At 37.8% G+C, this 27,784-nt stretch overlaps 1 protein-coding gene across 1 annotated transcript in view; it reads left to right on the top strand.

Moving 5' to 3' along the window:
- TRPC4 (transient receptor potential cation channel subfamily C member 4) overlaps positions 1 to 27,784 on the top strand; it is a 163,464-nt gene that overhangs the window by 69,202 nt on the left and 66,478 nt on the right. The window contains exon 3 of the mRNA XM_084537900.1: positions 23,738 to 24,256. Within this exon, the coding sequence (XP_084394026.1) occupies positions 23,738 to 24,256 (519 nt within the window). The remainder of the gene's footprint in view (positions 1 to 23,737; positions 24,257 to 27,784) is intronic.

The following is a 27,784-nucleotide window of genomic DNA, read 5'->3' as shown; positions in this document are numbered from 1 at the left end:
GGTCAGGTGAGACCTTATTGTGTTCTACAGTTACCTTGAAAGAGGCTATAGCAAGGTGGGGGTCAGTCTTTTCTCCCAAGCAACAAGAAATAGGACAAGACAAGATGGCCTCAAGTTGCACTAGGGAGGATTAAGTTGGATATTAGGAAAAAATTCTTCACTGAAAGGGTTGTAAAGCATTGGAACAGGCTGCTCAGGGAAGTAGTTGAGTCCCTGGAGTTTGGAGTAGTTTTGAATCCTTGAAGGCATTCAAAAGACCTGTAGATGTGGTGTTTAAGACATGGTTTAGTGGTAGATTTTGCAGTGCTAGATTAATGGTTAGACTTGATGATCTTAGAGGTCTTTTCCAACCAAAATGAAATGAAATAATCCTAATTATAACCAAAAATCAATGCATTTAATTAAAATAATGGTATATTCCTTCATTTTTGTAAAAAAATTCCAACCATTATCTTCAGATTTGGAAGATGTATCTTCATCTTTGATGTTTCCCTTCTTCAAAAAATAAAATAAAATAAAATAAAATAAAATAAAATAAAATAAAATAAAATAAAATAAAATAAAATAAAATAAAATAAAAATCAGATCTTGTTAAAGCTTAATATAAGGTCTGCAGTCTACTGACCACTCAGCTATTGGGAGCAACTTAATATCCATAAGTGATGTGCTTTGCATTTCAATGACCACAAGGGTTACAGTAGCTTTAAGCTGATTATCAGTATATGGATATATCTGGTGCCATCTGGTGACTACGGATGAGCCATGTATATTTAATAGCTTTGATCTGTATTTGACTCCTACTGTTATTCAGTTTCTGAGTGAGGTTTTTATGGTATACATCAACATAACTAAGGAAAAGGTTATTTGTCAACTGCATTATATTTTCTACACATTTTAGCTGCAGCAGCTGCTACAGAGTACATAAAAGAAAATAACACAATTTAAGGTGAATGAATTGAAGAAACTTGCTCAAGTACTTTTAAATTATCAGTTTTTCAAAGCCATATGTCCTGAATTATCTGCCAAGACACTTGTTGCTTACCCTGATAGATAGTCAAATGCCAAATTAAGAAGGGAAAAAGGCCATCGTTCTTTAAAAATTAGTATCTGTCAGAAATATATTTATATTATTAAACTACATATATCACCATCCACAGATGGGATGTGGGTTAGGAAGCACAAAAAAAAAAAAAAAAAAAAAAAAAAAAAAGGAATACAATACCTGTATCTAAACCACAATATGCTCTGCTGGTTGACAAACCCAGGCATCAGTCTCTACCTGGGTGGCTGACTTCCTAGATATGCATTTATATTCAGGGAAGATGGCAGCAGCCTCTTGAGGATGCTACAAAACACATAAGTGAAACTGAAGTCATAGTTATTTAACTTGAATCTATGTAGTACCATATTACCTGACAGTCTAGATTTAGGGCACTGGAACATAACTGCAGTATTTACAGGCATTGCCTGCCTAGCAAAAGCACATGGTAGCGCCTCCCTGTTTACTGTTAGAAAATGATCTTGTGACACTGCCAGTATTTTGAAAAGTGGACACCCTGGAGATAACTTTTTGCAGGTGTCTGAAAAAAACAACAGGCTAATGCCAGACTAGCATTCACAAATGTAAGGGGATTGCAAGTGGAAGGAGTAATTGAGGACAGTACTTCAGAGAGTATCCTGTCAAGGTACATGATACTAAATTTTTCTTACCTTTTGTATACGTACTTTGTGAAGACCTAGCTTAGGAAATGCCTGTCAGAATTGCTTCAGTTAATTCCACCTTTGAAAAAATGTTGTGAGATGCGTGTTTCATTTACAAAAGGGGGAAAAAATGATTAATTAGAACAAACAAAACCCAAACGTCCAAAACTTCATATCTACCGAATGAGTTAAATACATTCAGCATGTGCCTTGACAAAGAGCCTATTGCATATTGGTGCCAGAAATGAGGTAAAAGAGTCTGGCATGTGTTTGGAAAGTGGTAAAAGATGCTTATACCTGAATTAGCATCTCAATACCTTCATGATTTTTTTCTCGCCCTTTCAAGACTACAAGTTAGTGAAAATGGAGATAATTACAGCAGGGCTTGTCAGTGCCAATTGGCTATAGTGGACCTGGAAATGTCCATCCAACCACCCCAAAGTAACATATATTCACTTTACAGAAACCTCTTCCACCACCTCACTTCTTTCCATGCTTTCTACTAATCTGGTTAGCTATCATTTAGGTTGCACTCAGAGCTCTGTGTTCAAATTTCTGATTTCACTACAGTATTATGAGACTCCTTCAGAAAAAGCATATGTATAGTTATGATTTTCTCTCCAGGTAGACTCGTGAGCAACCCTTCTTCCTCAGTTTTTAAGGACCTCTTCAAGTAACTTCTCTGGTCATGATAGACTACAACAGGCATTTTTCTGAGCAGCTGAATAAAAGGGATAGTATGTTTTATCCTTTATCACTAAGGGAAAGGACTGAAATTAAAGGGATTAAGTTTTGGTGAAGGGGGTTAGGACAGCAAACTGTGACTATATGTTTTAATTTTACAAGGAATGTAGCATCAGGCAGAGATAGGTGAGATGTGAAGTATGCAAGAAGGTGACAACTCTGATACTGTTCTTACTAGATGTGAATCCATCCATATAACTCAGCCAAACATATACTAATGGTACTGTATGCCACATGCACAATGCTTGACATGGACATTTAGCTATGTATGAACAAGAGGATCCAGGACACACTGGAATTCTAGGTCCCAGGGCATGGCGTGGCAGCACCTTAACTCTGGGAGGTCCCAGTCCATCGTCCCACATTTGGGTGTTGAAAGAGCTAGAAGACAGCTACAACAGGGTCTGGCTAACTTCTTGCTTTGGGTGACAGGCAGAGCAGCACCTCAGAGCTTGCTCTGGCATTTATGTGTATTAGCAACCCATGTGTACTCCTGGACAGGAAGAGTTACGGCAGAGTATCAGCTGGCTGTCCCAAGAGTTTTTGGGAGGTGGGTTGAAGGGACATTATTGTGCTGTCACAAGCTAAAGTTATATTTTATAAATCTTGATGACTTTAGCTGATTGATAATTATTTGGAGTGGGGGAAGGCAGAAGAGAAGATGAGGTGTTGACAATAAAAGTTGTGTTTCACTTGACTCTACTGCATGCAATTCTGATTAGAATAAAGCAAGACTGATCATATGTTCAACATCTGTTTGTTTTTGTTTGTTTTGTTTGTTTGCTTGTTTTTGTTTGTTTTGTTTTTAGCTGTATTGCCATCTAGTTTGGGGAAGAATGCAAGTATGTGGGAGAACAGCTAGGGAGAGGACTGGCCCCATAAAAGCATGTGTAAAGAGTGTTGCACAGTATAGTATCTAAACCATTGCTACTTGGATGTTCAGGCACTCACTTAAACTGACTAGGAAAGGACACAGACAGCAAAGCTAGGCAGCTTTTCAGGCAAAGTGCCTTCAGTCTGGCAGTATCCCAAAAATAGATAAAAAGTCTAAAGTTGAAAAATCAAGAAACAGCATGAAAGCAACACAGAGCCTAAAGAGTCATTTTCCTTGATTGAGATGGTAGCAGCCTAGATTTGACACTTCTTTAACAGAAGTTGACAGAGCTCTTGGCTCCTGAAAAATCCCCCACATGTGGCCTCATCTCCCACTTAGTAGACTCTTAGTAGACCTAGAGTATTCAGTTAGCTTCAGTCCATTATTTTCCTTTCAGGCCAAATGAGATAATATCATTGTCTCAGCTCTGTGTTGCCCCACAACCTCATAGTGTTTGGGGGTTGTACCTCCTCATAGTAAAAGTGCAGGTCATGATGGAGAGGACCAAATGAATATGTACTGGTTGTAGGCCTAGCTCACCCGCAATGGACTTTAAACCCAAAGATGTTGGATCTGATATTTTAAAAGGTTATTTCAGATTTTCACCCAATTACAGAACTGGGACTTATTTTGATGAAGCTGGGGCAGAAAGAGAAAGATTTTATGAGGACTGCATGATGCCTTGTAGTTTTTCTTATGTTTCTCCAGTAACTTTGGAAAATATCAGTCACAGTCACTTTTGTAATGCTCTTCGTCTATTGAGATTAAAGCATCACTTTTGTTTTGAAAATGTCTCCCACAAAAGTTCATGAACTAAGTGCCTTTTTGAATGTTCTGATTAATGACAGTCTAGCTAGTAAGGAGTATGGAGGAGGGAAGCGAAGCTATTTTGTAAGGCTTCAAGTACATAGGCTTGAAGTGGAATATGAGGACACAAAGTTGAATCTTCCCACTCTGAGTGGGTAGATGAGTTATTTATTTATTTATTTATTTATTTATTTTTCCAGTGGCATCTTATTAATTTAAATTCTCTGGCAGGTTTTAAAATATTGATAGACAGAGATGAATGGGAGAGGCTGTGTAAAGTATAAATCAGTTTATTAATGAAATTTATATAAAAGCCTATCCACATATTCAGTTTTTAATACAACATTTTGGGCACATGCAAAAAAAACCACGTAACTCTGAAGGAGAAATGTACCATAAAGGCATCAGTGACTAATTGCACAAAAGATGGAGATATGGATTTACAAAAATAATGTTCTTTAATTCATTTTTAGAGAGAACTGTTTTCAAGTTCAATAATAATAATAATAATAATGAAAAGAAGCCACAAGTGACATTACATCTTGGCAATAAACTCACATATCCTATGTTTATATGCATCAGAAGTAGGGGGGTGGCTGTACAGAAAAGAAAAAAAAAAGAAAAAAAAAGTGACAATCACTAAAGAAAGACTTCAGAAGCTGATATTGGTGCCCTTAAATAGAGCTGTTGGCAATTTCAGTATTCTACAATATGCACCCATCACCTTGTAACAAATGCTAAATCATAAATTCCAAATGTAAAGCACTGTCAAACAAACTAACAAACAAACAAAAAATAAGCATGCCAAAATATGGGAGAATGTGATAGTTTCTTGAAATGTACAAAATGATGAGCCGTTTTGCTATTGGCAACATACATATTGCCAGAGTGTCATAGTCTTTAAGACTAGATTATTGGCGGGTAGCAGTATCAATGGTAATTTAAACAAAGTATAATCTAATCCTCCATTTTAGCAGTTTGTAGAATTTAAAAAATAATTAAAAAAATAAAAATAAAAATTTGATGATGACAAATATACATTTAGTTCAAAGACAATTGGTGAACTAAACTTCTACCCAAACTCTAAATGTTACCAATTTGTAATAATTATTTTATGTCATTATTCACTTGCTTTTTCACACTTCTTTATTTTAACTTATCCTGCAAATAAAAGCACTTTTCTACTGCAAGGAGATGCATGAAAATTAGCCATAAACAATTAAAAATCTAAACTATATTAAAATCTTTAGAAAATTTAAAATAAATCAAAATCTCTAAAGGATTTATGCAAAAATGAGATCTGTAGAAAAGTCATATTTCTCCTCAACAGTTCCCATATTCAATACTGTCTTCTTTTCCCTTCTTTTTATATTTGTTGACTGCCATTTTATGACACTCATTCAAGTTTACTATCCAAATAGGTACAGCATACACATAGAAAACAAACAAAAATTCTAAAATCTCTGCCTTCTACAGTTATTAGACCCTGTACTGTTATTTTCATAAACCCCCATGCCTGGAATCTATTTGCTAAACTTGCCTGCCTTTACTTCTCGTTAACTCAACAGCTATGCAGATAGTTTTGACTAAAGATTCTAATGCTTTTGATGCTTGAAAAAAAATCTAAAAACCTAGCCCTGACACCAGTGTTATGCATCTATTAAAAAGACTGAAAGGTTCAACAGACAAAACCTTCTTTGATTGAGGTAAGGTCTAGAAATGCACACAGCCAATTACTTTTCATTTGGCTGTGCAAGTAAACTTTTGAAGTTAACAAAATACATAGACATTCAAGAAGCAATGTAAACAATCCAGTGTCTCTTCTGACTAGAGCAGCTTCTCAGAGGACAATTAATGGTTTTGTCCATGATGAGATAGACTAAGATATGCATTATATATAAGCAATATGTATACAGGTATATTTATGTAAGGGCTAGGGTGTCCAGCTCACGATTCAGATTCCTGAATGTAGTGCAATGTAGTACTAGAGCCGTGTCTTTGTGAAGAGATGTCTTCTGCCTCAGGACAGGCCTGGCCTCCACCTACACTGCCATCCAAATCTGAGTGTTACCTTAAGCTATGAAAAATAGTTCTGTAGACCTTATTGACTGAATTGACCAGGGGCCCAAGTCAGGGGCTTACGAGTCATTACCAATTGATATGTGAGGCATTCTAGAGACATTTCAGAGATGAATATGGGGCTGGAAATACAACACAGGACCTCTGAGAGACCAGTGCCTGTCTGGAGTGACAAGTGGAGGTCAGACAGGACACCTACAGAAATATCTGAAATTGCACCTACATGGGGACAAGTGAGCTGGGTCCTAGATTTGCACTGGGTTTAATGGAAGCTCAAAAACCTAACTCATATGTAGACACTATAATTGTTTTCAACTGGAGATAAATCCCGTCCTCTTGTCACACTCTTGTCACAGGTCACCTTTTGTCAAATTGTTCTATAAGAAGTGAAATTTATGAAATCTGATTTTCACACCACCATGTGCATTATGATAGAATTATATTTGTTTTTAATTAATTATGAATACTCATAAAAGCTTTTTAAGAAGTTGGTGTTCTCATTATATATATATATATATATATATATATATATATATAATTATTTTTTTCCTTTGGTAGGTGTGTGTGATTTTTCTGGTATTTATTAGCATAGTTGAGATGACACTCCAGAATTTTCTTAAGACCTCAGTCATCCACCTCCAGAGCATTTTCAGGAAATTTTTGGGATTTTATTACATCTAATATTCCTTCCTGTTAACATTCAGCTGGAACAGCACAACAAATTCAAAAATCACAATGGGGTGGCTGACAGAGTCCATTAACATGATTACAGAGGCTTATTTTTCTTAGATTACTACCAATTTACCCTGTCAATTTAACAACCACTTTCTGGGTGGAAGTTTCACATGTCACATATTGTACTGATAGAAGTCTTTTAATTGCGTATCATACCAGTGTCAAGATCCATATCTTCTACATCTTCACCCTGGACTGGCAGGATGCAAAATTATTTCTCCTTCAAATTAAGCTAGTAGAGGCTGGTACTAAAATATTATCGAAGTCCTCAGGCTTGTCACCATGTGTGAAGCCTTGTGGCAGGAAAAAGGAAAACCTGAAATATTCACCACCAAAACCTTATATTTCATGCTATGTACTGGCCCAGGTGCTGCTGAAAATTTACAGAAAATCTCTGCTTATTAGTTCTCTGTAACTGCCATGTACTTAATAGAGTAAAAATATATTTTCTTAAACAAACAAACAAACAAACAAACAAACTTTTTACATCTTAGAGCATCGTAGAATTAGAATCATAGAATGGTTTGTGTTGGAAGGGACCTTAAAGATCATCCAGTTCCAAACCCTCTGCCATGGGCAGGGACATCTTCCATTAGAACAGGTTGATCAAAGCCCCATCCTTGAACACCTCCAGGGATGGAGCATCCACAGCTTCTCTGGGCAACCTATTCCAGTGTCTCAACACCTACATTGTGAAGAACTTCTTCCGAATATCTAATCTAAATCTACCCTCTTTTAGTTTAAGCCATTCCTCATCCTATCAGTATGCTCCCTGACAAAGAGTCCCTCCCCAGCTTTCTTGTAGGCCCCCTAAGGCCACAATGTCTCCCTGGAGCCTTCTCTTTTCCAGACAGAACAATCCCAACTCTCTCAGCCTTTGAATAAGAGAAGTGCTCCAGCCCCCTCCTCTGGACTCATTCTAACACTTCCACATCCTTCTTGTGCTGGGGGCCCCAGAGTCATACACAGTACTGTGTGTGGGGTCTCATGAGAGCAGAGCAGAAGGGGAGGATCTTAAAGCGTCCATCATTAAGGAAATGAACACAGATGAAGTTATCATTAATAAAATGTAGTTGACAATCTTTTACCTCTCAAAGAAAGTTCAATTTTTCTATGCCAGCATGGCTGCATGAGCTTCAGTCTCCTCAGTTACACAAAAACAAGTCTTGTTCATCTGTCAAAGTCGGAAGACTTATAGTTTGATGGTTGGAAAGTTAGAGCTGCTGCTTAATAACAAACCACTAACTGAGCAACATACCAGAAATAACATGGTTATGAAACTTCTCACTATAATATTTCTCTAAATCCTCTCTATGGTTTATGGGGGTTTGTCTCTGCCATACTCTTTTGCATTCATTTGTCATAATATTTTGAAAATATATAGAATCTTTTTTCCTTAAGTGTTTTGCAAATTTGTCTGATTCCCAATTTGTTCTTTGAGTGTATAACCTTTTTTAATTTTCTTAGATGTGAAGTTTACTTCCCAGCTGTGAAGATATCTCAGATTAATTTATAATGCTAAGTAATTGCAATCAGCTGTAAAGAAGTTTAGCTAATTCCTGCCCTTCCCTCTGAAACACTTTTATATCCTAAGCAGTTTGTTGATTTCTCAAGATGCCACCAATCTATTATTCCTCTTTTTTCAAAAGCTCCTTTTTAAAACCCACGTTTCTCATTCCACAGCCAGCAGGACACCTTTTCTGTTTCTAGAACTGTGAAATTCAGGAAATAAACAAAGGATCCATTTCAGACTGTTAGAACTCATTTTTTACCATTTTTTTCAAGACCTCCCAGGAGAAGCAAGTCAGTTTCTTCTGCCTCTCCCACTGAGTTTTGGAGCCAGCTTGGGTGAAGGCTAAAACTAAGGAAGAGCAAGAGCTTTTCTTCTATGGTGTTTTTGATCTGCTAGAGAGTAACAAGAGCCTGCAGAGGGACCTGGACAGGTTGGATCAATGGGCAGAGGCCAGTGGGATGAGGTTTAACATGGCTAAATGCCTGATCCTGCACTTTGATCACAACAAGCCCATGCAGTGCTACAGGCTTGGGGCAGAGTGGCTGAAAAGTTGTGCAGAGGAAAAGGATCCAGGGGTGTTGGTTGATGCTTACCTGAAGATAGACTAGCAGTATTTCCAGATGGCCAAGAAGGCCAACAGCATCCTGGCTTGTATCAGGAATAGTGTAGCCAACAGGACCAGGGAGGTGATTGTCCCCCTGTACTCTGCTCTGCTGAGGCCACACCTGGTGCTGTGCTCGTACTGTGTTCAGTTTTGGGTCCCTCACTACAAGAAGGACATCAAGGCCCTGGAGTGTGTCCAGAGAAGACCTACAAAGGTAGAGAAGGGCCTGGAGCACAGGTCCTGCGAGGAGCAGCTGAGGGAACTGGGGGTGTTTGGTCTGGAGAAGAGGAGGCTCAGGGAAGAGCTTATTGCTCTCTACAACTTCCTGAAAGGAAGGTGTGGAAAGCTGGGGGTCAGCCTCTTCTCACTGGTAACTAGTGACAGGACTAGAGGAAATGGCCTCAAGTTGTGCCAGGGGAGGTTCAGGTTGGAAATGAGGAGACATTTGTTCTCAGAAAGAGTATTCAGGTGTTGGGATGGGTTGCCCAGGGAAGTGGTGGAGTCACTGATCCTGGGGGTGTTCAAGGAAAGGTTGGAAGTGGTGCTTAGGGACATGGATTAGTGGGTGATATTGGTCATTGGGGGACAGTTAGACCAGATGATCTTAGAGGTCTTTTCCCACCTTAACGATTCTATGATTCATCCTGATAGCTATTGAAATTACAGTACACAGCTATCTCTCACTCCCTCTCCTCAAAGGGACTGGGGGAGAAGATACAATGAAGAGGGGCTCAAAGACTGAGAGAACAATAAGGATATTGCTCACCAATTACTGTCACAAGTTAAACAGACTCAATTTAGGGAGAGTAATTTATTTCCTATTACTAACAGACTAGACCAATGAGAAACTAAAAGCAAATTAAAACACCTGCTCACCTCATGTTCACCCTCATCCCACATCAAGCTCTATCTCTTCCTGCTGAGCAGTGCAGAGAAATGGCAAAGGGGAGTTGTGCTTAGACATAATGCTTTATCTGCTGCTCCTATATCTTTGCTTTCTTCCCCTGTTCCAAACTGGAATTTCTCCTACAAGATGTTGTACTTCTTGAACTGAACCTATATGGATTTCCCATAGACAGAAGTTCTTCAAGAACAGCTGAAATATGGATCTGGACCTTGGCATCCATCCTTCAGTACCAAGCTGCTCCAACATTGGTCCGCCACAGGCAGCAGCTCACACCAGGCCTCTTGCTCCACTACGGGCTCCTCTACAGGCTGCAGTGTGGAGATCTGCTCCACCATGGTACTCTGTGAGCTACAGGGGGACGCCCTGCTCCACCAGGGTCCTCTCCACAGGCTGCAGGGGAACTTCTGCTCTGGCACCTGGAGCACATCCTGCTCTCCTTCTGCATTGATTGTGGTGTCTTCAGAATTTTTTCTCCCTACAGTTTCTCCCTCCTCTCCCAGCTGCTGTTGTACAGCAGTTTTCCTCTTTCTTAAATATGCTCTCAGAGATGTGCAACCAGCATTAGTCAGCTTTGGCCAAGTATCTTTCAGAGCTGGATGGAGCTGACTCTTACCTAACGTGGGGCAGCCTTTGGGCTCTTCTCACAGAAGATATCCCTGCAGCACCCCTGTTACCGAAACTTTGCCACATCAACCAAATTTTTCTAATTAAAGCAGAAACACAGGACCTCTGGGGAGAGAATGTCAGATATAAACATAGTTAAAATGATTTTGCCTTTACAAACCATTTTGCCTTTCAGAAAAGAATCTATGCATGCATTTAAGAAAATTCTCTTGGGAAGGACCCAACCACATCTACTTCTGAATATTCAGGAAGTTTTGATATTTGCTTTTTTCATCATGCTAACTTTGTGAGAGGCTTATATGAGTTTTATTATGATGTGTCAGAAATAATCTGAGTTCTCCTTTAATCATTTCCATAATAAGATCTTTTTTCTTTGTCAGGTCTCTTTTTTTTTTTTTTTTTTTTCTCAAATCATTTCCATCTTCTTCTTTCACTGTTCTTGAGTGAAAACAAAATTCTTTGATTGTCATTTTTCATTATGAACACTCAAGGAATGTCCAGAATTCCTACTTGAGAAACCCTTTATTTGTCTTGTTTCAAAAAGATGTGCAGTGAGAGAGCAGGTAAGAGTTGCAGAGCTGGAAACAAGCTCAAACTATCTTGACAGTCACTTATTGTGAGTCTATTTTCAAGTCATTTCCCTCTGTTGCTCAAGATATTGACATTGACTGCTGGAAGGACATATCCATCCACTAATAATGCTCACAGGAAAACATTAATTGAAAATGACCACTTTCTCAAAGAGAGAGAGAGAGAAACTGCTGAAGGCTTTCTCATCAGTCACACCCAACAAATGCATGTCCCAAATCTATCAACTCAAATATCTTTTTCTCTTATTCCATCTGGAAACTGTCATCAATTCATTTTGCAAGATTTTCTTTCCATTCTCTACTCCCCTTTTTCAATAAAATAAATCCATACTTTTATCACAGCAGGAAGGATTCTGAAGAAAGTAATCAAACATCCTTCTTGTAAGCATCAAGAAGAAAACCTGAGTATGCGTAGCAGCCTACCTGGATTTGTCAAGAACAAATCTTGTCATAACAATATAATTTTCATTCATCACCAGATAGCAAGCTATGTAGGTTGGGGCAAAGCATATCGTATAGCTTGAGTTTTGTAAGATTTCAGAACCTGTCAATCAAAATATGGTCTAAGATGAAAACCACAATCATAGTAGTTGCCAACAGTCCTCTGTAAAACATGATGAGTGAATCAAACAGAAGGATGAAATGAGCAATTCTGTAAGGGTGTATCCCAATCAATATATTCATTCATGACATTTAAGGTGAAATATAGAGAGAACATGTTAAATTTGTAAACAACATAAAACTGAGGGCATCACAAAACTGTTGCAAGACAGAAATAGAATTCAGGATGATCTTGGTAAATACGATAAATGATTTTGTAAAAAATAAAATAGTTCGGTAAGGAGTACAAGGTTATAAATGAACAGATACAATCAAGTATAAATTGAAATGGAATATGTTTAAGGCAACAATTTTGCTTGGACAATCAAAACAAGACAAATAGAAAATGGCTAGACTATACCATGTTGGTGTGAAAAAGTCAATATCACACTCAGTTACATCAAACAGGGTACAGAATACAAGTAATGTCAATTTGTCCTTTGTTATACTGAGAAGTGGTAAAGAATGTGCAGGAGGAAGTAAGAAGCTTCATAAAATTAGGAAATATACCCCATAAGGAAGTCTGAAGCAAAAAGGGTGTTTAAAAGAAAAAACAGGAGGTATAGCAAATAAATAAAATATTCCTTGTATCCACATTTTATAAAATGGGTCATTATAGGCTTAATCTGCACATAGGCAAAACAAATTAAATATCAGAAAAGTTACCTGGAAAAAGTGCAACATATCCACCCACTGCTGCAGACCATCACGGGATGATGCAAATCATCCTTATTTAAAAAATTGATGTTATTTTCAGTGAGTTACTAAATGTTATTGTATTTGTTTATTTATTTATTTTAAATATATCAATACCTTTCATGCAATATGGCTGGCACAGTAAAAGGAAGTCATCAGTCCATGTTGTGATTATTGAGGCACAGAAACTGATTTGGCTGTAATAGCATGAGCATGATAAATCACTAAAAAAAAATCTTATGGTATTTTAAGTGTAACTGATAAGGGAAAAAATTAAGGTTTTGAAAACCCAGCTCACGCTTGGATAAAATAGAATTAAAATAACTCAGACTTGTAAATTTAACTGAAAAATTCCTATATATATGACAAGATAAGCACTGAGGACACCTTAATATGACATGGATTTAGTATTGGCTGTGGCAACATCCCTGTTCCTTGTCATGTCCCAGCTAAGCTGAAAGCAAATTTCCAGCAAAATAAATGGATGTGATATCACATAGTATTCTAACTAACTGGGTGTGGGGTGAGTGTGTGGGGTAGTTAACCCTTGTGAACAGGAATGCATATTATCGGCAAGTAAAGATATATATGCCTGATCTCTGGACAGATTTATGGACGTTATGTTGTACACTGAGAAAGGCTTTCAGGAGAACCAAAACTGGCAGCTCCCTGCCATACTAAAAGGAGACAGAAAAAAAAAAATCCTAAAGATAAAATATTTAGCATAAACTGTTAATATCTTCTTTCAAATTCTGGAAAAGAGGATAGAATTATAAACCCAGTTCTTTTGAAAAATATCCAACTTGTATCCTACTGTTACAGGTTGTGAGGCATGCATTATGGTCAGTTGCAGGTTAGTATTAGCATGGGATAGCTCAGCCAACACATTTTAAGCTAATTCATAACATAGATTGTTAAATAAATTCTGTTGATCCCCAGGCTAAGGGGAGTATTAACCAACTTGAGCTATCTAAAGTTAGGTGTTTCTTGCTGAAGTTGCCATTTGGGTGAAAGAACATCTAGAATTTTTGGAGCATTGCCTCCAGGTGGTTGTTGAGCAAGTCAAGAGCTTATAGGTAAGGGTTAAAGGACAGACTAACGATGGGGACACTATTGTGGGTATTTGCTACAGGCCACCTGATCAGGAGGAGGAAGTAGATGAGGCCTTTTACAGACAGCTAAAAGCAGCCTCGAGATCACAGGCCCTGGCTCTCATGGGGGATTTCAACCACCCTGACATCTGCTGCAGGATCAACAATAAGGCACAAACAATACTGGAGGTTCCTGGAAAGCACTGATAACTTTCTGACACACGTGATGGAGGAGCCAATGAGGAAAGACATTCTGATGGACCTTGTACTAACAAACAAGGAAGGACTGGATGGAGATGTCAAGTTTGGGGGCAGCCTTGGCTGCAGTGACAATGAGATCCTGTATTTCAGGACCTGCAAGGAGGAAGCAGTGCAGTAATATTGCAATCGTGGACTTCAGGAGAGTTAACTTTGCCCTTTTCAGGGATAAATTTGGAAGAATCCCATGGGATCAGGCCCTAGAAGGAATACAAGATAGATTGTTAATATTCAAGGATTACTTACACCGGGCTCAAGAGGTGCATTCCTATGAGCAAGAAATAGAGCAGAGTGTGCAAAAGACCTGCAACAAGGAACTCCTGACAAAACTCAAACATAAGCAGGAGATGTACAAGATGTGGAAGCAGAAACAAGCCACTTGTGGTGAATATAAGGATGTTGTCAGAGCATGCAGAAATGTGACAAGTAAGGTCAATTTGGAATTAAATCTGGCTAGGGAAGTCAAGGACAACAAGAAGGGCTTCTTCAAATACATCAATAACAAAAGAAAAAATAGGGAATATGTTGGCCTACCAGAAAACTGGTGACAGAGAACAGAGTGAAAGCAGAGATACTGAATGCTTCAGACTTCACTGCCAAGACCAGCCCTCAGGAATCCCAAACCCCTGAGACCAAAGAGAAAGTCTGGAGAAAGCAATTCTTTCCTTGATTGAGGAGGATCATTTAGGCAAATGTGATGTCCACAAGTCCATGGATTCTGCTGGGATATATCCATGAGTTTTGAGGGAGTTGGTGGACATCATTGCTAGGCCACTGTCAATCATATTTGAAATTTCACGGAAATCAAGAGTGATAACTGAGGACTAGAAGAAAGCTAATGTCACCCCAGTCTTCAAAAAGGGCAGGAAGGAGGACCCAGGGAACTACAGGCCAGTCAGCTTCACCTCAGTCCCTGGCAAGGTGATGGTCATTCTGGAGGACTTCTGTAAGCATATGGAAGTCAAGGTGATCAGGAGTGGTCAGCATGGATTCACCAAAGGGCAATCATGCTTAAACAACTTGATTGCCTTCTGTAGGGGAATGGCTGGCTGGATACATGAGGGGAGAGCAGTTGATGTTGTCTACCTGGACTTCAGCAAGGCTTTTGAAATGTCTCCCATGATATCCTCATAGGCAAACTCAGAAGTGTGGGCTGGGTGAGTGGACAGTGAGGTGGATTGATAATTGGCTGAATGGCAGGTCTCAGAGGGTTGTGATCAGTGACACAGAGTCTAGTTGAAGACCTTTAGCAAGCAGTGCCCAGCATGGTTCAATACTGGGTCCAATATCGCTTAATTTATTCGTTAATGACTTGGATGAAAGGATAGAATGCCTCCTCAGCAAGTTTGCTGATGATACAAAACTGGGAGAAGTGGCTGATACCCCAAAGTACTGTGCTGCCATTCAGAAGAATGTCAACAAGCTGGAGAGATGAGAAGAGAGGAACTTCTTGAAATTCAACAAAGGCAAGTGCAGGGCTCTGCACTTGGGGAGGGATAACTCCATGAACCAGCAAAGGTTGAGAGCTGACCTGCTGGAAAGTAGCTCTGTGGAGAATGTCCTGGGGTTGTGGTGGGCAACAAGTTAAACAAGAGCCAGAAATGTGCCCTTGTGGCCAAGAAAATAATAATATTATTAGTATATATATATAATAATAATAATAATTAAAAAAAGTCCAGAATTTTTGTTCAGAAAATTCCACACAGAAATCTTATATTTTAATAATTATTTTTTGCTAAATCTTCTTGACATGAATTCATAACTGCATTTATATCCTGTGTCAAAAAAAAAAAAAAAAAAAGTGGATACAGCTGGGAAAAGAAGGAGAAAGAGACGCTCTTCCTAGGCAACCTGGAGTTAATAGCAGAATTGCGAACAAAACCTGAGTTCTGACATCCATATGAATTGTCCAGCTGCTATTGTCTTAAATCAAATTTACTGTTTTTCCTCCTGAATAAGTAATTTTTTCTGTTCACAGCAACATTTAAAATCTAACAAAAAATATGTCCATCTCAAAGCTGCAACACAAAAAAATCATTGCACCACAAAAGCTGGACTTATAGTTAGAATTTCAGCTAGTCACTCCTTCCATTTTGCTGTGAACCAGTCCATGATTTAATCCAAATGGATTATTTTATGGTTTTATGAGTCTAGCATTTTGAATGTTAATTTGAGGTCGTCATATACTTTATATAAGAATCAGTATCTTAATATTTTAAACATACATTATTTAACAACCAACATTTCTTTCAGATTCAAAATATAAGAATCCCTTAACCTCACATATGTACTGCTCCATTTTTATTATCATTCTTGCTTGTGGTTTGAATACAGAGAAAAGCGAAAGATGAGCATTAAACACCTTAACAGCACTGAGCTGAACTGAGTGTGAAAATGTTAAAGGACACAAATTGAAACGAAACCTTATGTGCTAAATTTACATAGGGAGCATTTCAGCTGTTTAATTAGTATTCAAAGTGTGCATTCTGTAGAAGTTATAATATCTCTAAAAAATTTCAATACTCATTCATGTGTTGCTGTACATTTACATCTAGCTATCTAGCTATCCTCCTCCCCCATCCCCCCCCCCCCACCCCGGCCCCAGACTGTTGTTAGTTAACTTACAGTGCCTTTGAGCAAGGGTGAGGTTTTGTGAATATGTCTGTCTATATATATATATATATATATATATATATATAAAAGTATAAAGACAGAATTTTGTAAAAGAAAGAAAAATATTTCAGTGGCACATAAAACATGTGGTACTTACATCCCCAAATAGTTTAGGAAATGAAATGAGTCCAAGGGCAATTAACAAGTTGAATCCTTTTCAGAGAAGCCAGGGAAGCTGCCTATGGAAAGCAAGAAAATATGCCAGATGGCTGTTATATGGCATGTATAACACACACTGCTCTGAAATTATGCTTTTCCTTAGCTCAGTTTGATGACTTCCTTTCACTTGTCTGCCAGTGGTGCTCAGTAACCAGGCAACATTCCAGCTGTGCAAGGCACAGTGAATACCCTGGAATGGGGAGTAGGACCTTCAACCACATCTTGGCCACTACTGCCTCCCTGCAGTTTTTGCAGACTTGTGAGGATAGTTTCAGCAGAGCTTTCAGGATAGATTAAATCCAGCCGCTTTCAGTGGTGTGACAACTGAATTCAAGTTGTCTTGAAATTATATCTTCAAGTTATTCAAATTATATATATAGCAGTTTATCAGCAGCAGCTTGGTACATTTGGAAAGAATAGAATTAGAGTGATGTTTTTTCATTTTTTCTTCATGGAATAACTTCTATGATCATAACGTGTTTCAGCTGATATTATAGTAATATGGAATCAAAGAAGGGAAGATTTCAAAAACATAGAGGCTGACTGTATATGCATAGAGATATCTTGTATACCATGGGCTGTACTGAAATTCAGAGTTCAGCATTTTCAAGGAGTTCAGTTGATTAACAGCTACAGAACAAGAGTTATGAAATAACTGATGAGCTTGATAACACACCTTTATAATATTAATTTCCTAATATATTGTGGTACTTCATCAGAACACATATGCATTCATTTTGTTATTTGTCATATATATACGTATTTCCTTTGCTTTATTTTTTCCTCCTTTTTTTCCATGATTCCTTCATTCATGCTGTCATGATTGACATAGCTCACTAATTCATTCATCTAACTACTTGCAGTCATTGCAGGATTTGCTTCCCTTTTACAAACAGGCAAAATAACTGTAAATAAATAAACAAGGCAAGACTTGAAAATTAAACGGGAACTGAGCTATCCAAGGAAATAGATTGCTTTACATAAATTCTGAGCTCTTGCACTTAAAAACTAAGTAAATGGGCATTTAATTTTTCAGTCTTTCTATTAGAATACTGCAGGAATGAGGGCTACGAGAAACCTAGATATGGTTTGTACAGACCTGGGGTTTCAGTTCCTCTTTCCAAAGTGACTATTTCCTGAATATCTAACAGATCATAACAGAGCAATTGGTCTTTCTACCTTGACATCATATTGTTAGGAACAGAAAATGTCTCAGACCTGACTGGCATTAATTTGGACTCTTTCTGTCATAGCAAAGGGAGTTTTCTTCACATAGACCATACAAGGAACTTAAACACATATTTAAGAGGGTTGTTCCACTTGGTACCTAAAAAATTCTTAGATATCTAAGTCAGACTGACTCATTCCCACTTACAGCAAGCACAGGGGAAAAGAATGCAACAAAAAGCTCATGTCCTTGAGCAATGAAAAGTACAGGCTTTGAACTATGCTTTCTTCTTTTCTGTTTTTTTTCCTACTCATCCCCATACAGATAATCATACAAGCATGCAATCCTCAAACTGCTTTGCTCAGCCATATAAATAATGTTGAAGTAGGAAAAAAAAAAAAAAAACAAAAAAACAAAACAAAAAAAAAATGTAAGAAGGCAAAAATAATTTGACCTTTCTAAGTTTAGGCAGCCTCACACTTGATATATTAACTGCAAAGTGTATCATATATTCACACAACTCCTAAGCCTTGGGGAGTTACAGTCACAGTCAGTGACTGTAAAACCCAGTAGCTTTCCATCCTCCCAGGATTTAAGGAATATTCATATGTTTTCTGTGACTGCTTTGTCAAAGATTAAAATTGGGTGGCTAATATCTGTGAGTGCTGATTATTTGTTTTGGCTTACTTAAGAAGAATTGTTTTCAGTAGTTTGAAAGTAAAATTCTTCATAAGTCTGGTGATTTCAGAGCAAGTACAAGATCAACAGTTAAATACAGAAATATCCTGAGTGTCTTGAGAGCACTCAAAACTTCAAAAGATAAGTACTTCATTATGCTGCAGATAAGGGAATAATTTGACCTTATTGCTTTGGCTTTCTTTATATCTTTGGTTTAAGTGAGTCGGAAATCTTAAAATAGGATGTGAAGGATCAGGGGTTAAACTCATGATGTAATTAAAATTGCAGTCTTAAGGTTTGCCCTTTAAGCTTAAATGTTTCTGTAAGTTAAGGCTGAAATGATTTAATGCACACTACTATATTTGGGTAAATTGTGATGTTATGAATTCCAGAATGTGTGCATCAGCTGAGTTCCTTTAACATGAATGATTTAGATAAACTATGAGGGAAAAAAAAAAAAAAAAAAAAAAAAAAAAAAAAAAAAAAAAAAAGCAGCTTTTGAATTAAAGGACCCCACATACAAGTCAGTCATTGTAATGCTGTGTTGTTTGGAGCTTTGTCTCTGTTAACATTTCAGAGAAGATTGAGGTTAATGACATGTTACGATAGCCTTCAGTCTGGAATGGCTGGAAACGAATATTAGTTTAGTACTGCCAGACAATTCAAACATAATAACATCCTAAGTGACACAGGAATACCCTGAGCAGTCAGCGAGATTTGGAGCTATGTCTTTGTATCCTTAAGCTTTCTGCCCTTCCAGCTCTCACCTCTGTGCTGTGGTACTCAGACCCCAGGGCCAAGAGGGGAATCTCACTAGTTGTGGCAGATGCTGTCAAAGCACAACATATTCCTCTCAGTAGTGTTTGTTCAGCCAAATGATAGCCCAAAGCTTGCTTCTACTAATGCAGACTTTGAGCCTCTACTGCCATTGTCTTAGCATAAAAATGTTGATTACGGTTGCAATTTAGAGAACAGAACAAGTTTGTGTGTGCATGAGTGTGCTCCTTTTTTTTTCTTTTTTTTTTTTTTTCCCCCCATATAATATGTAACAGACAAGACAAATCTATGATTGAAATAACCAATGAGGTTTGGGGATTGGAATTGTCTCATTTTGCTCACGGACACCACAGACAAATGAGAACACAGATGTATTTCAAGTCCCAGACCAAACTGGACAGGCATAATGAAACAATCCAGTGCCCAAGGTGCTCCATGCAGTAGCTAGTCTGGAGGTGCCAGATAACTGTGGGTTTCCAGCACTGGGAGAGACCTGACAGAACAATGTGGACACACAGAGAGTTCTCTGAAAAGTCACATGCTGAGGTTGTGCTCTTGTCCTGACCATAGCTGACACCAGGAATAGTGTAGAGACCTTCTGCTTGTTCTTGTATCTGAATGTCCTCTCCAGCCTTACGTAACTCTAGTATATTCTCAACCAGGTTATTTACTTCCTGAGTAATATTTGAACACATATATGGGAAGAGTGACTGATGTCATCTACCTGGACTTCTGTAAGGTCTTTGACAAAGTCCCACATGACATCCTGGTCTGGATGAGAGAGATGGATTGGAGATAGATGTATTTGATGGGTGAACCATTCAGTGGATAAGGAATTGGCTTGAAGGTTGCACCCAGAGAGTGCCGGTCAAGTCCAGGTGGAGGCCGGTGACAAGTGGTGTCCCTCAGAGGTCTGTCCTGGGAGTGGTAATTTTTAAGAACTTTATCAGTGACATAGACAGTAGGACCAAGCGCACCCTCAGCAAGTTTGCAGATGACACCAAGCTGAGTGGTGCAGCTGACACAACAGAAGGAAGGGATGTCATCCAAAAGGACATGGACTAGTTCAAGAACTGGGCCCATATGAACCTAATGAGGTTAAACACGTCCAAGTGCAAGGTGCTTCACCTCGGTCAGGGCAATCCCAGACATGAGTACAGACTAGGAGAAGCACTAATTGAGAGCAGCCCTGCAGAGAAAGACTTGGGGGTTCTAGTGGACAAAAAGCTTGATATGAGCTGGTAATGCACGTTTGCAGTTCAGAAGGCCAACTGCATCCCAGGGCTGCATCAACAACGGAGTGGCCAGCAGTTTGAAGGAGGTGATTCTCCTGCTCTACACTGCCCTTGTAAGGCCTTACTTGGAGTCCAGGTCTGGGGTCTCCAGCACAAAAATGATGTGCATATATTAGAACGGTCCAGAGGAGGGCTACAAAGATGATCAGAGGGCTGATCAACTTTATTCACCTATGAAGAAAGACTGAGAAATCTGGGGATGTTCATCCTGGAGAAGAGAAGGCTCCAGGATGACCTTATTGCAGCTTTTCAATGCTTAAAGGGGGTTTATAACAAAGATAGAGAGCAACTTTTTGCTCAGTCACATGATGACAGAACATGGAATAGTTTTAAACTAAAAGAGGGGAGATTTATATTAGAAGTTAGGAGGAAATTCTTCACTAAGAGCATGGTGAGGCCCTGGAACACGTTGTCCAGAGAAGCTGTGGATGTTTTATCTCTGGAGGTGTTAAAGACCAGGGTGGATGAGGTCCTGGGCAATCTGATCTAGTGGGTGGTGTCCCTGCCTATGGCAGGGGGTTGAAATCTTTAAGCTTCTTTCCAACCTAAGCCATTCTATGATTCTATACACACACTATGCAAAGATGTTACTTTTCATTTGCACTTCAGAATATGGAACATGAAAGCAGAAAAGGACTTGCTCAGGAACTGCTGGGTTCACAACTGCCTGCTGTAAACATCCCCCATAAGACATGTGGGAGGACTGTGAAGCTGGCTGCTCCTTCTGTATGTGGTCGTGAGGGTGGGTGGGCTATCTCAAGACACCCTGCAGCCCTGAAACAACATCTGTGCCAGCTTTACTCAGTGCTTCACAGTTAAGTATGTTTGAAAGCGTGGGAAGGGAGAAGGTGTTTCTGCCTGTTGAATTCATGTACTGTCTCAGATCTGGTCATCAATACACTATGGATGGGAAGAGATTTTTTTCCCTAGGGATGTATGATTATACTCCTGAAGGCTGGATCTATGCTTTTGACTTTCTACCCCATTTTACTTGAATAAATGGCCACCTCTCAAAGTAATTCTGATTCAGCTGATTACTGCTTGAGGTCCTTGTTTTACAGCCCACACGCATAGCAGTTCTTATACGTAGATGCAGTCCCATTGAACAAACATAAGTTGTTTAACATGCAGAACAGCTAAAAAAGGTACAAAATATACACAGTGTGTTCATTAGAAAGAGGGGGAAGGAAAAAAAAAAAAAATAAAGCCATGATCTTAATTAAAATCAAAGCCATGATTTTAATTCTGGATTTAGATCCACAGAATACTATTTGTTTTCAGTTTAATTTCATTCTAGTTTTCTTTTCTCTTGCATTTCTGCCTGATTCTGTGCATTTCATTTTTTGCACCACTTCTTTCCCTCCCAAGACTCAAAATGTAGTTCATCTCAACTAATTCTAATACTGTCCTCACATGCTTTACCTGTTTCTTATTAGCTTCTCTTGGATGTTTGTAGTTTTTCCACTTGGCAATGAGCTAATACTGCTGTCATAAGACTATTTTCAAATATTTTTTCCTCCCTCCAGTGGCCATATACTTCACTACGCTTCAGCTAACTTTTAGCTGGATATTTTCCCCTTTCCTCCTCCTAAATAAGCATTGTCACTCGAAGTACCTCGCTGACTTCTTGTAGCATGACAAAAGTCACATTGTGCATCTGCTTCCAAGACAGCTACAAAATCAGATAGTAGTACTGTGAATAGTAGCTCTCCATGTGCTGTTCTGCTTGTTGTGCTGATATACTAATAAAAATACTATTTCCTAGCAGCACTGCAAATCTATCAAGGGCAAGAAGACTTGTCCTTTCTCTCATTGCCAGTCTGTGTTGTAGAATTGCCCTATAAGGTCTTACATGTATCAGTAGTGACCAGAGATGCACAAGGGAAGCACTTCAACTTCTGGATAATGCTAGCAAGTGGATTTTGTGTATTCTGTACTTTGAACGTTGTTCTGACTTTCAGCTTGGAAAATCCAGAAATGGAGTAGATGTGTTGTGTTTGTCAGTTTTCTTCCTCAACTATATGACTCAGTAGTGAATAGACCAAAAAAGAAAATAAGTCCTGAAGTTAAAATTGAGTAATAAAAGAGAAATGCTGTAGATCATATAATATAATGATATGGAAGGAAAACAGATGGAAGAAACATGATTATATGCTGACTGATACATACATCAGACAAATCTACATATCCAGATACATGATCGTGAACTTAGATTAATATTGGTCACCTTCCCCCTGATGCAGATTGAGTTTGCACTAGGTTGCTGAACTAAGAACCAAAGGTATTCCATAAGCAATGCTGCCAATATTTTTTTTATTTTTATTTTTAATTACCATTGGCTAATCACACTTGCCTGGCTTCATTATATGAATCTAATAAGATGTCTTGATATATGAAAAGCATTAAGAGTCAGATATTGTAAAGTATAGAAAACAGCATAAAATGAAACATCTTACAATCTTCTGATAAAATACATAATATAGCAGAAAATTAAAAATGCAGTAATGTTTCTTCTTTGGGAATCCTATGTTACCAACTGTCCCATTTTACTACAAAAATAGTATGTTTATGCATGCAAATGTAGAAATGAACCTTAAGATAGTAAATTCTTTGCAACAGGTATCTTTGCTTCTCTGCACGCCATGTTTCTAACCTTCTCCTTCAGGAAATGTATCTTTTCTTTCTCATTTACTTGCCATTTATATTTTGTAACTCCAGCTTTCCTGCCCCTGTTAACTGCTTCCTTCAGAGTATCATAATTATGCCTCCATGAATCTCTTTCCTTTACAAAATTGAAATTAACAAGGGAGAGACCAGAAAGTGTTTACATCTTGCTCACAGCTGGGACTTAAGAGACTTGACAGGAACATTTGTGTCTAACTCTTCCTTGTGTATCTAATCATTTGCTCTAATGAATTGCTGCCTATGGACTGTTTACCTACGAAAAGGTTTTATGAAAAATCATACCCTGTTTATTGCAATTTATGAACTGAAAAGAGGCTATCTTGGTTAATTGAATTGTTATATTTAAACTGTTTCTTTCACCTCCAGTTGGAAGCAGAGATACATGAGAGAGGGTACAAGCTGGTAAACTATTCATAGTATAATTTTCTGTAGTTCTTTTTCTATTTAGAGGCCTGTAATGGTTTTTGCCTTTTTTATAGGTGCCACCAATACTTCTGGACAAACAATTTTCAGAATTTACACCAGATATCACACCCATTATTCTGGCTGCCCACACCAACAATTATGAAATCATAAAGCTCCTTGTGCAAAAAGGTGTCTCTGTGCCCAGGCCACATGAGGTCCGCTGTAACTGCGTTGAATGCGTATCAAGTTCAGATGTGGACAGCCTTCGGCATTCTCGATCCAGACTCAACATCTACAAGGCTCTGGCAAGCCCATCCTTGATTGCTTTGTCCAGTGAGGATCCTTTCCTTACTGCTTTTCAGCTGAGCTGGGAATTGCAGGAACTGAGTAAAGTTGAAAATGAATTTAAGTCAGAATATGAGGAACTGTCGCGGCAGTGCAAGCAATTTGCAAAAGATCTTCTGGATCAGACACGGAGTTCCAGGGAATTGGAAATTATTCTTAATTACAGAGATGATAATAGCTTGATAGAAGAACAAAGTGGCAATGATCTTGCAAGATTGAAACTGGCAATTAAGTACCGTCAAAAAGAGGTGAGTGTGATGAAGAATATTTAAGCATATTTAGTAATAGTAATGTGATAGATAATAGCTTGAAATACATCCTTTTAAATGAGACAAATTGCTGCTTATTTTTTTCTCTTCTTCTACAGATTTCTTATTTTTTTTAATTAGATTAATTTGAGTAACATTTTATGGTTTAATAGTATCAGAATCTGAAATGCTTTGTTATAGCACAGATCCAAATAAACTTTTATTTTCCTTTTACATCTGAATAGACACTGTCTCCAGTAGCTGTGCTACTGAAGCTGTGCTTCAGATCTTTTTTTTTTTCTTCCATAAAATCCAAAATAGAGATACCTGAGCACTGTTTTTCATAACAGTTAGAAAAACATGAATTTGGTTTGTTGATACGGATATTCAGCTGGAATTGGAGGATGCCTGCATTTCTTTTAAAAATATTGAAGTTTTTACATGCATGCAGAAACAAAAGAATCAAGACAGAAATATGGGTTAGGAAAATAATTCTCCTGAGATTTCCAAAACTTCACTTGATCTCTGCTAGAAATCACATCAGAATGTATGTTGTCATCTCGTTTGGAACCTGCACGTCCAAGATAAAAAGAAATGTGGAAATGTATAGGCAAGAATAAAAACTTTAACAAATAAACAAATATTACTTGTTCATATTAAGTATGGTAAGTGCTTAAGAAAATTCTGTGTTCTGTTGAACCAGTTTATCCCCATTAAATCTCTGTTCTGCGAAATATATTAGTAAATGCATTAATATTTTAGGTACATGAGAAAAGCTTGCAGGAACAATAACTATTGCTCCCTACAACTACCTGAAAGGAAGGTGTGGGGAGCTGGGAGTCGTCCTCTTCTCGCAGATAACTGGTGATAGAACTAGAGGGAATGGCCTCAAGTTGCACCAGGGGAGGTTTAGGTTAGAGATTAGGAGACATTTCTTCTCAGAAAGAGTAGTCGGGCATTGGAATGGGTTGCCCAGGGAGGTGGTGGAGTTACTGTCTCCTGGGGTGTTTAAGGAAAGGTTGGACGTGGTGCCTAGGGACATGGTCTAGTGGGTGACTTGGTAGTAGGGTGATGGTTGGACCAGATGATCTTGGAGGTCTTTTCCAGCCTTAATGATTCTATGATTCTGTGATATGTAACAATTATTTTGTCCATTTAAAATACAATTTAGTAATGTTAAGAAGGTATTGTGAAGGTAGGGACCCACTGAAGTTCTACTACAAAAATATCTGAATTGGTCTCTAGCTTCATGATAAGTATTCTAATAAAAATCTTTTCCTTCAATAAATGTATTGTGTTGTTTCATATTTGATAGTATAATGTTTTAGGTAACATGTTCTCTGCCTTTGCAAATTCTTTTCAGATGATGCAATACTAGACTTAAAAAAAAAAAAACCCTACAGTTTCTTTCAATAATTATAATTTGGATTTCTTGAAATGCAAATCCTGTATTATAATGCATAGTAGAATTTAAGAAATTCTACTTTCACTGAAATGCTAGAATACATATGCTTGATATATACAAGGCTTGAATTTCCTTAATTTGATATAGAGACTGCTGAGGGGAAATGATTTTTATAGTCACATCTGATTCCCTTGCCTAATTAAATTGCAGTAACACAGTTGATTATTGATTCTGCGTAATAGCAAACATTAAAGCAATAGTGACATAGTCACAATAGTGCAACAAGTCCAAATCAGAGGTTCTTTTATATTTTACCTACATTTTTTATTTCTATAATTATTTACCACTATTACCCTGTGAGTCTCCCTGAAGTAAAATCAGATTTTATTAAACTCCTTATCTGTGGACCTTCTCAAAACAAACGAATAAACAAATAAACAAACAAAATCAGTGAAAGGTACTAATCTTCATTTCCAGTCCTTTTTCACTTGCTCCAGGTTTGTGAACATCTCTTTCATACACTGTCAAAAGACATCTCAGAAGTATCAGTTCTTAACTCATGCAGGCATGTCAAAGGGAACCTGCTGTGTACTACCAAAGAAAAAGTTCAGTGATAAAACCAACTACCTTCTTTTATTAATAATTAATAACATTGAAATTAATGTACGGTTTCATGTTTGCACTGCAGAATGATGTCTGACAAGACTCTGCAGAATATCTCCACGGTGTTTGGTGGCAGAACCAGAGTGTCCATCAGCATGTACATTTTTTGTACTTAGCTGCAGCTTTTTTACAGAATAGCACAGAACACCCAATGTACAATTTTTTTTTTCTGTTCATTTTGCACCACTGTTGGTGGTTGGTTGTAAGAAAAAACAAGCTGCTTATGCTTATAGTGCCCATTCCTGACACCTACCATTTCCTGGGCTACAATTAGCAGCAAATAAGAGACATTCCCTGAAGTCATGCAACTACTCTGCATTGGGTACAAACCACTTGTTAACTCTCTACCATATAATATTATCTCAACTAAGGCAGAGTTTGGTTTTATAAAGGCTGTCACATTTTCATTGTGCTAGATTGTAGGCATACAGTGAACAATGAGAAATAGTTTCTTGTTTTGCTGAAGCAAATAAAAACATTGAGTGAAATAATTGTTTCATTCGAGTACGTAGAAGGAAAATCCCCAATTCTGTATATGATTCACACGCAAAAGTTATTCTCATATGTCACATATGACTCATATGTCATTCTGACTTAAGCAAATTGCAAAACTTTAGTAAAACAGTACAATTAAATATCAGAGAATAATAACAGTCTATAATAAGGAGTAGATACTGTCATTGTTGCCACTGATTGCAAAATACATGTTGTGTCTCATATATTGGGAATTTGTAATAGAGAAATCCCAGTAAAACCACATTGTCTCCCACTGCTCAATTATCTTGTTTTACCTACGGTTCTGTTTAGGTGTTACGCATATATCTACGCAAATGGGAAGAAGTGTTTACTAAAATGCTTACTAATTTTCCCACATACCTGAAATAAAGAGCAGGGAGATTAATAGAGTGAATCAATATCCTCTGGTTTCACGACAACTTTTGTTAGGGCAATTTGAATAATCATACTTGTAATTTACATCTCTGTCTTGCCTGGCCTGCCCAATACTAACTGGTCAATGTCATTTAAAGAGTTGTAGTATGAACTCAAACATGGTAGCAGGGTGTGGTTGTCATTACTGGCAGTACTATCTCATTTTGCTTTTTTATTATACATTCAGTTACCAACACAGAGAAAACATGAAATTTTGAATATTAACCTATTAACCTTTTCTCCAACACTTTCCAAATAAATAGATACTAGCTTATTTTTGTTTGTTTTGTTTGTTTTTTTTCCCATTCTTATTTTACTGTTACCATTTTTTTTATTCCTCTGTAAGTAGAAGGTAAAAAACCAAGCCGCCTTCTTTGTCTCTGGCTCCTAGTGCAACAGTTTTTTTGAAGAAAAAAAAAAAAAATCATTAGAAATGAGTAAGAAATACCTTTGCAAATTTCATTTTTCCTGGGACTGTACAGTCACCTTGTCTTTTTGATACTATTAGGATTTCTATACAAAAATATATA

This window comes from Aythya ferina (genome assembly GCF_964211825.1).
Source record: "Aythya ferina genome assembly, chromosome: 1".
NCBI classification, from domain to species: Eukaryota; Metazoa; Chordata; class Aves; order Anseriformes; family Anatidae; genus Aythya; species Aythya ferina.
The sequence above is the reverse complement of the archived record's forward strand: the minus strand, read 5'-3'. Positions and strand labels throughout refer to the sequence as shown.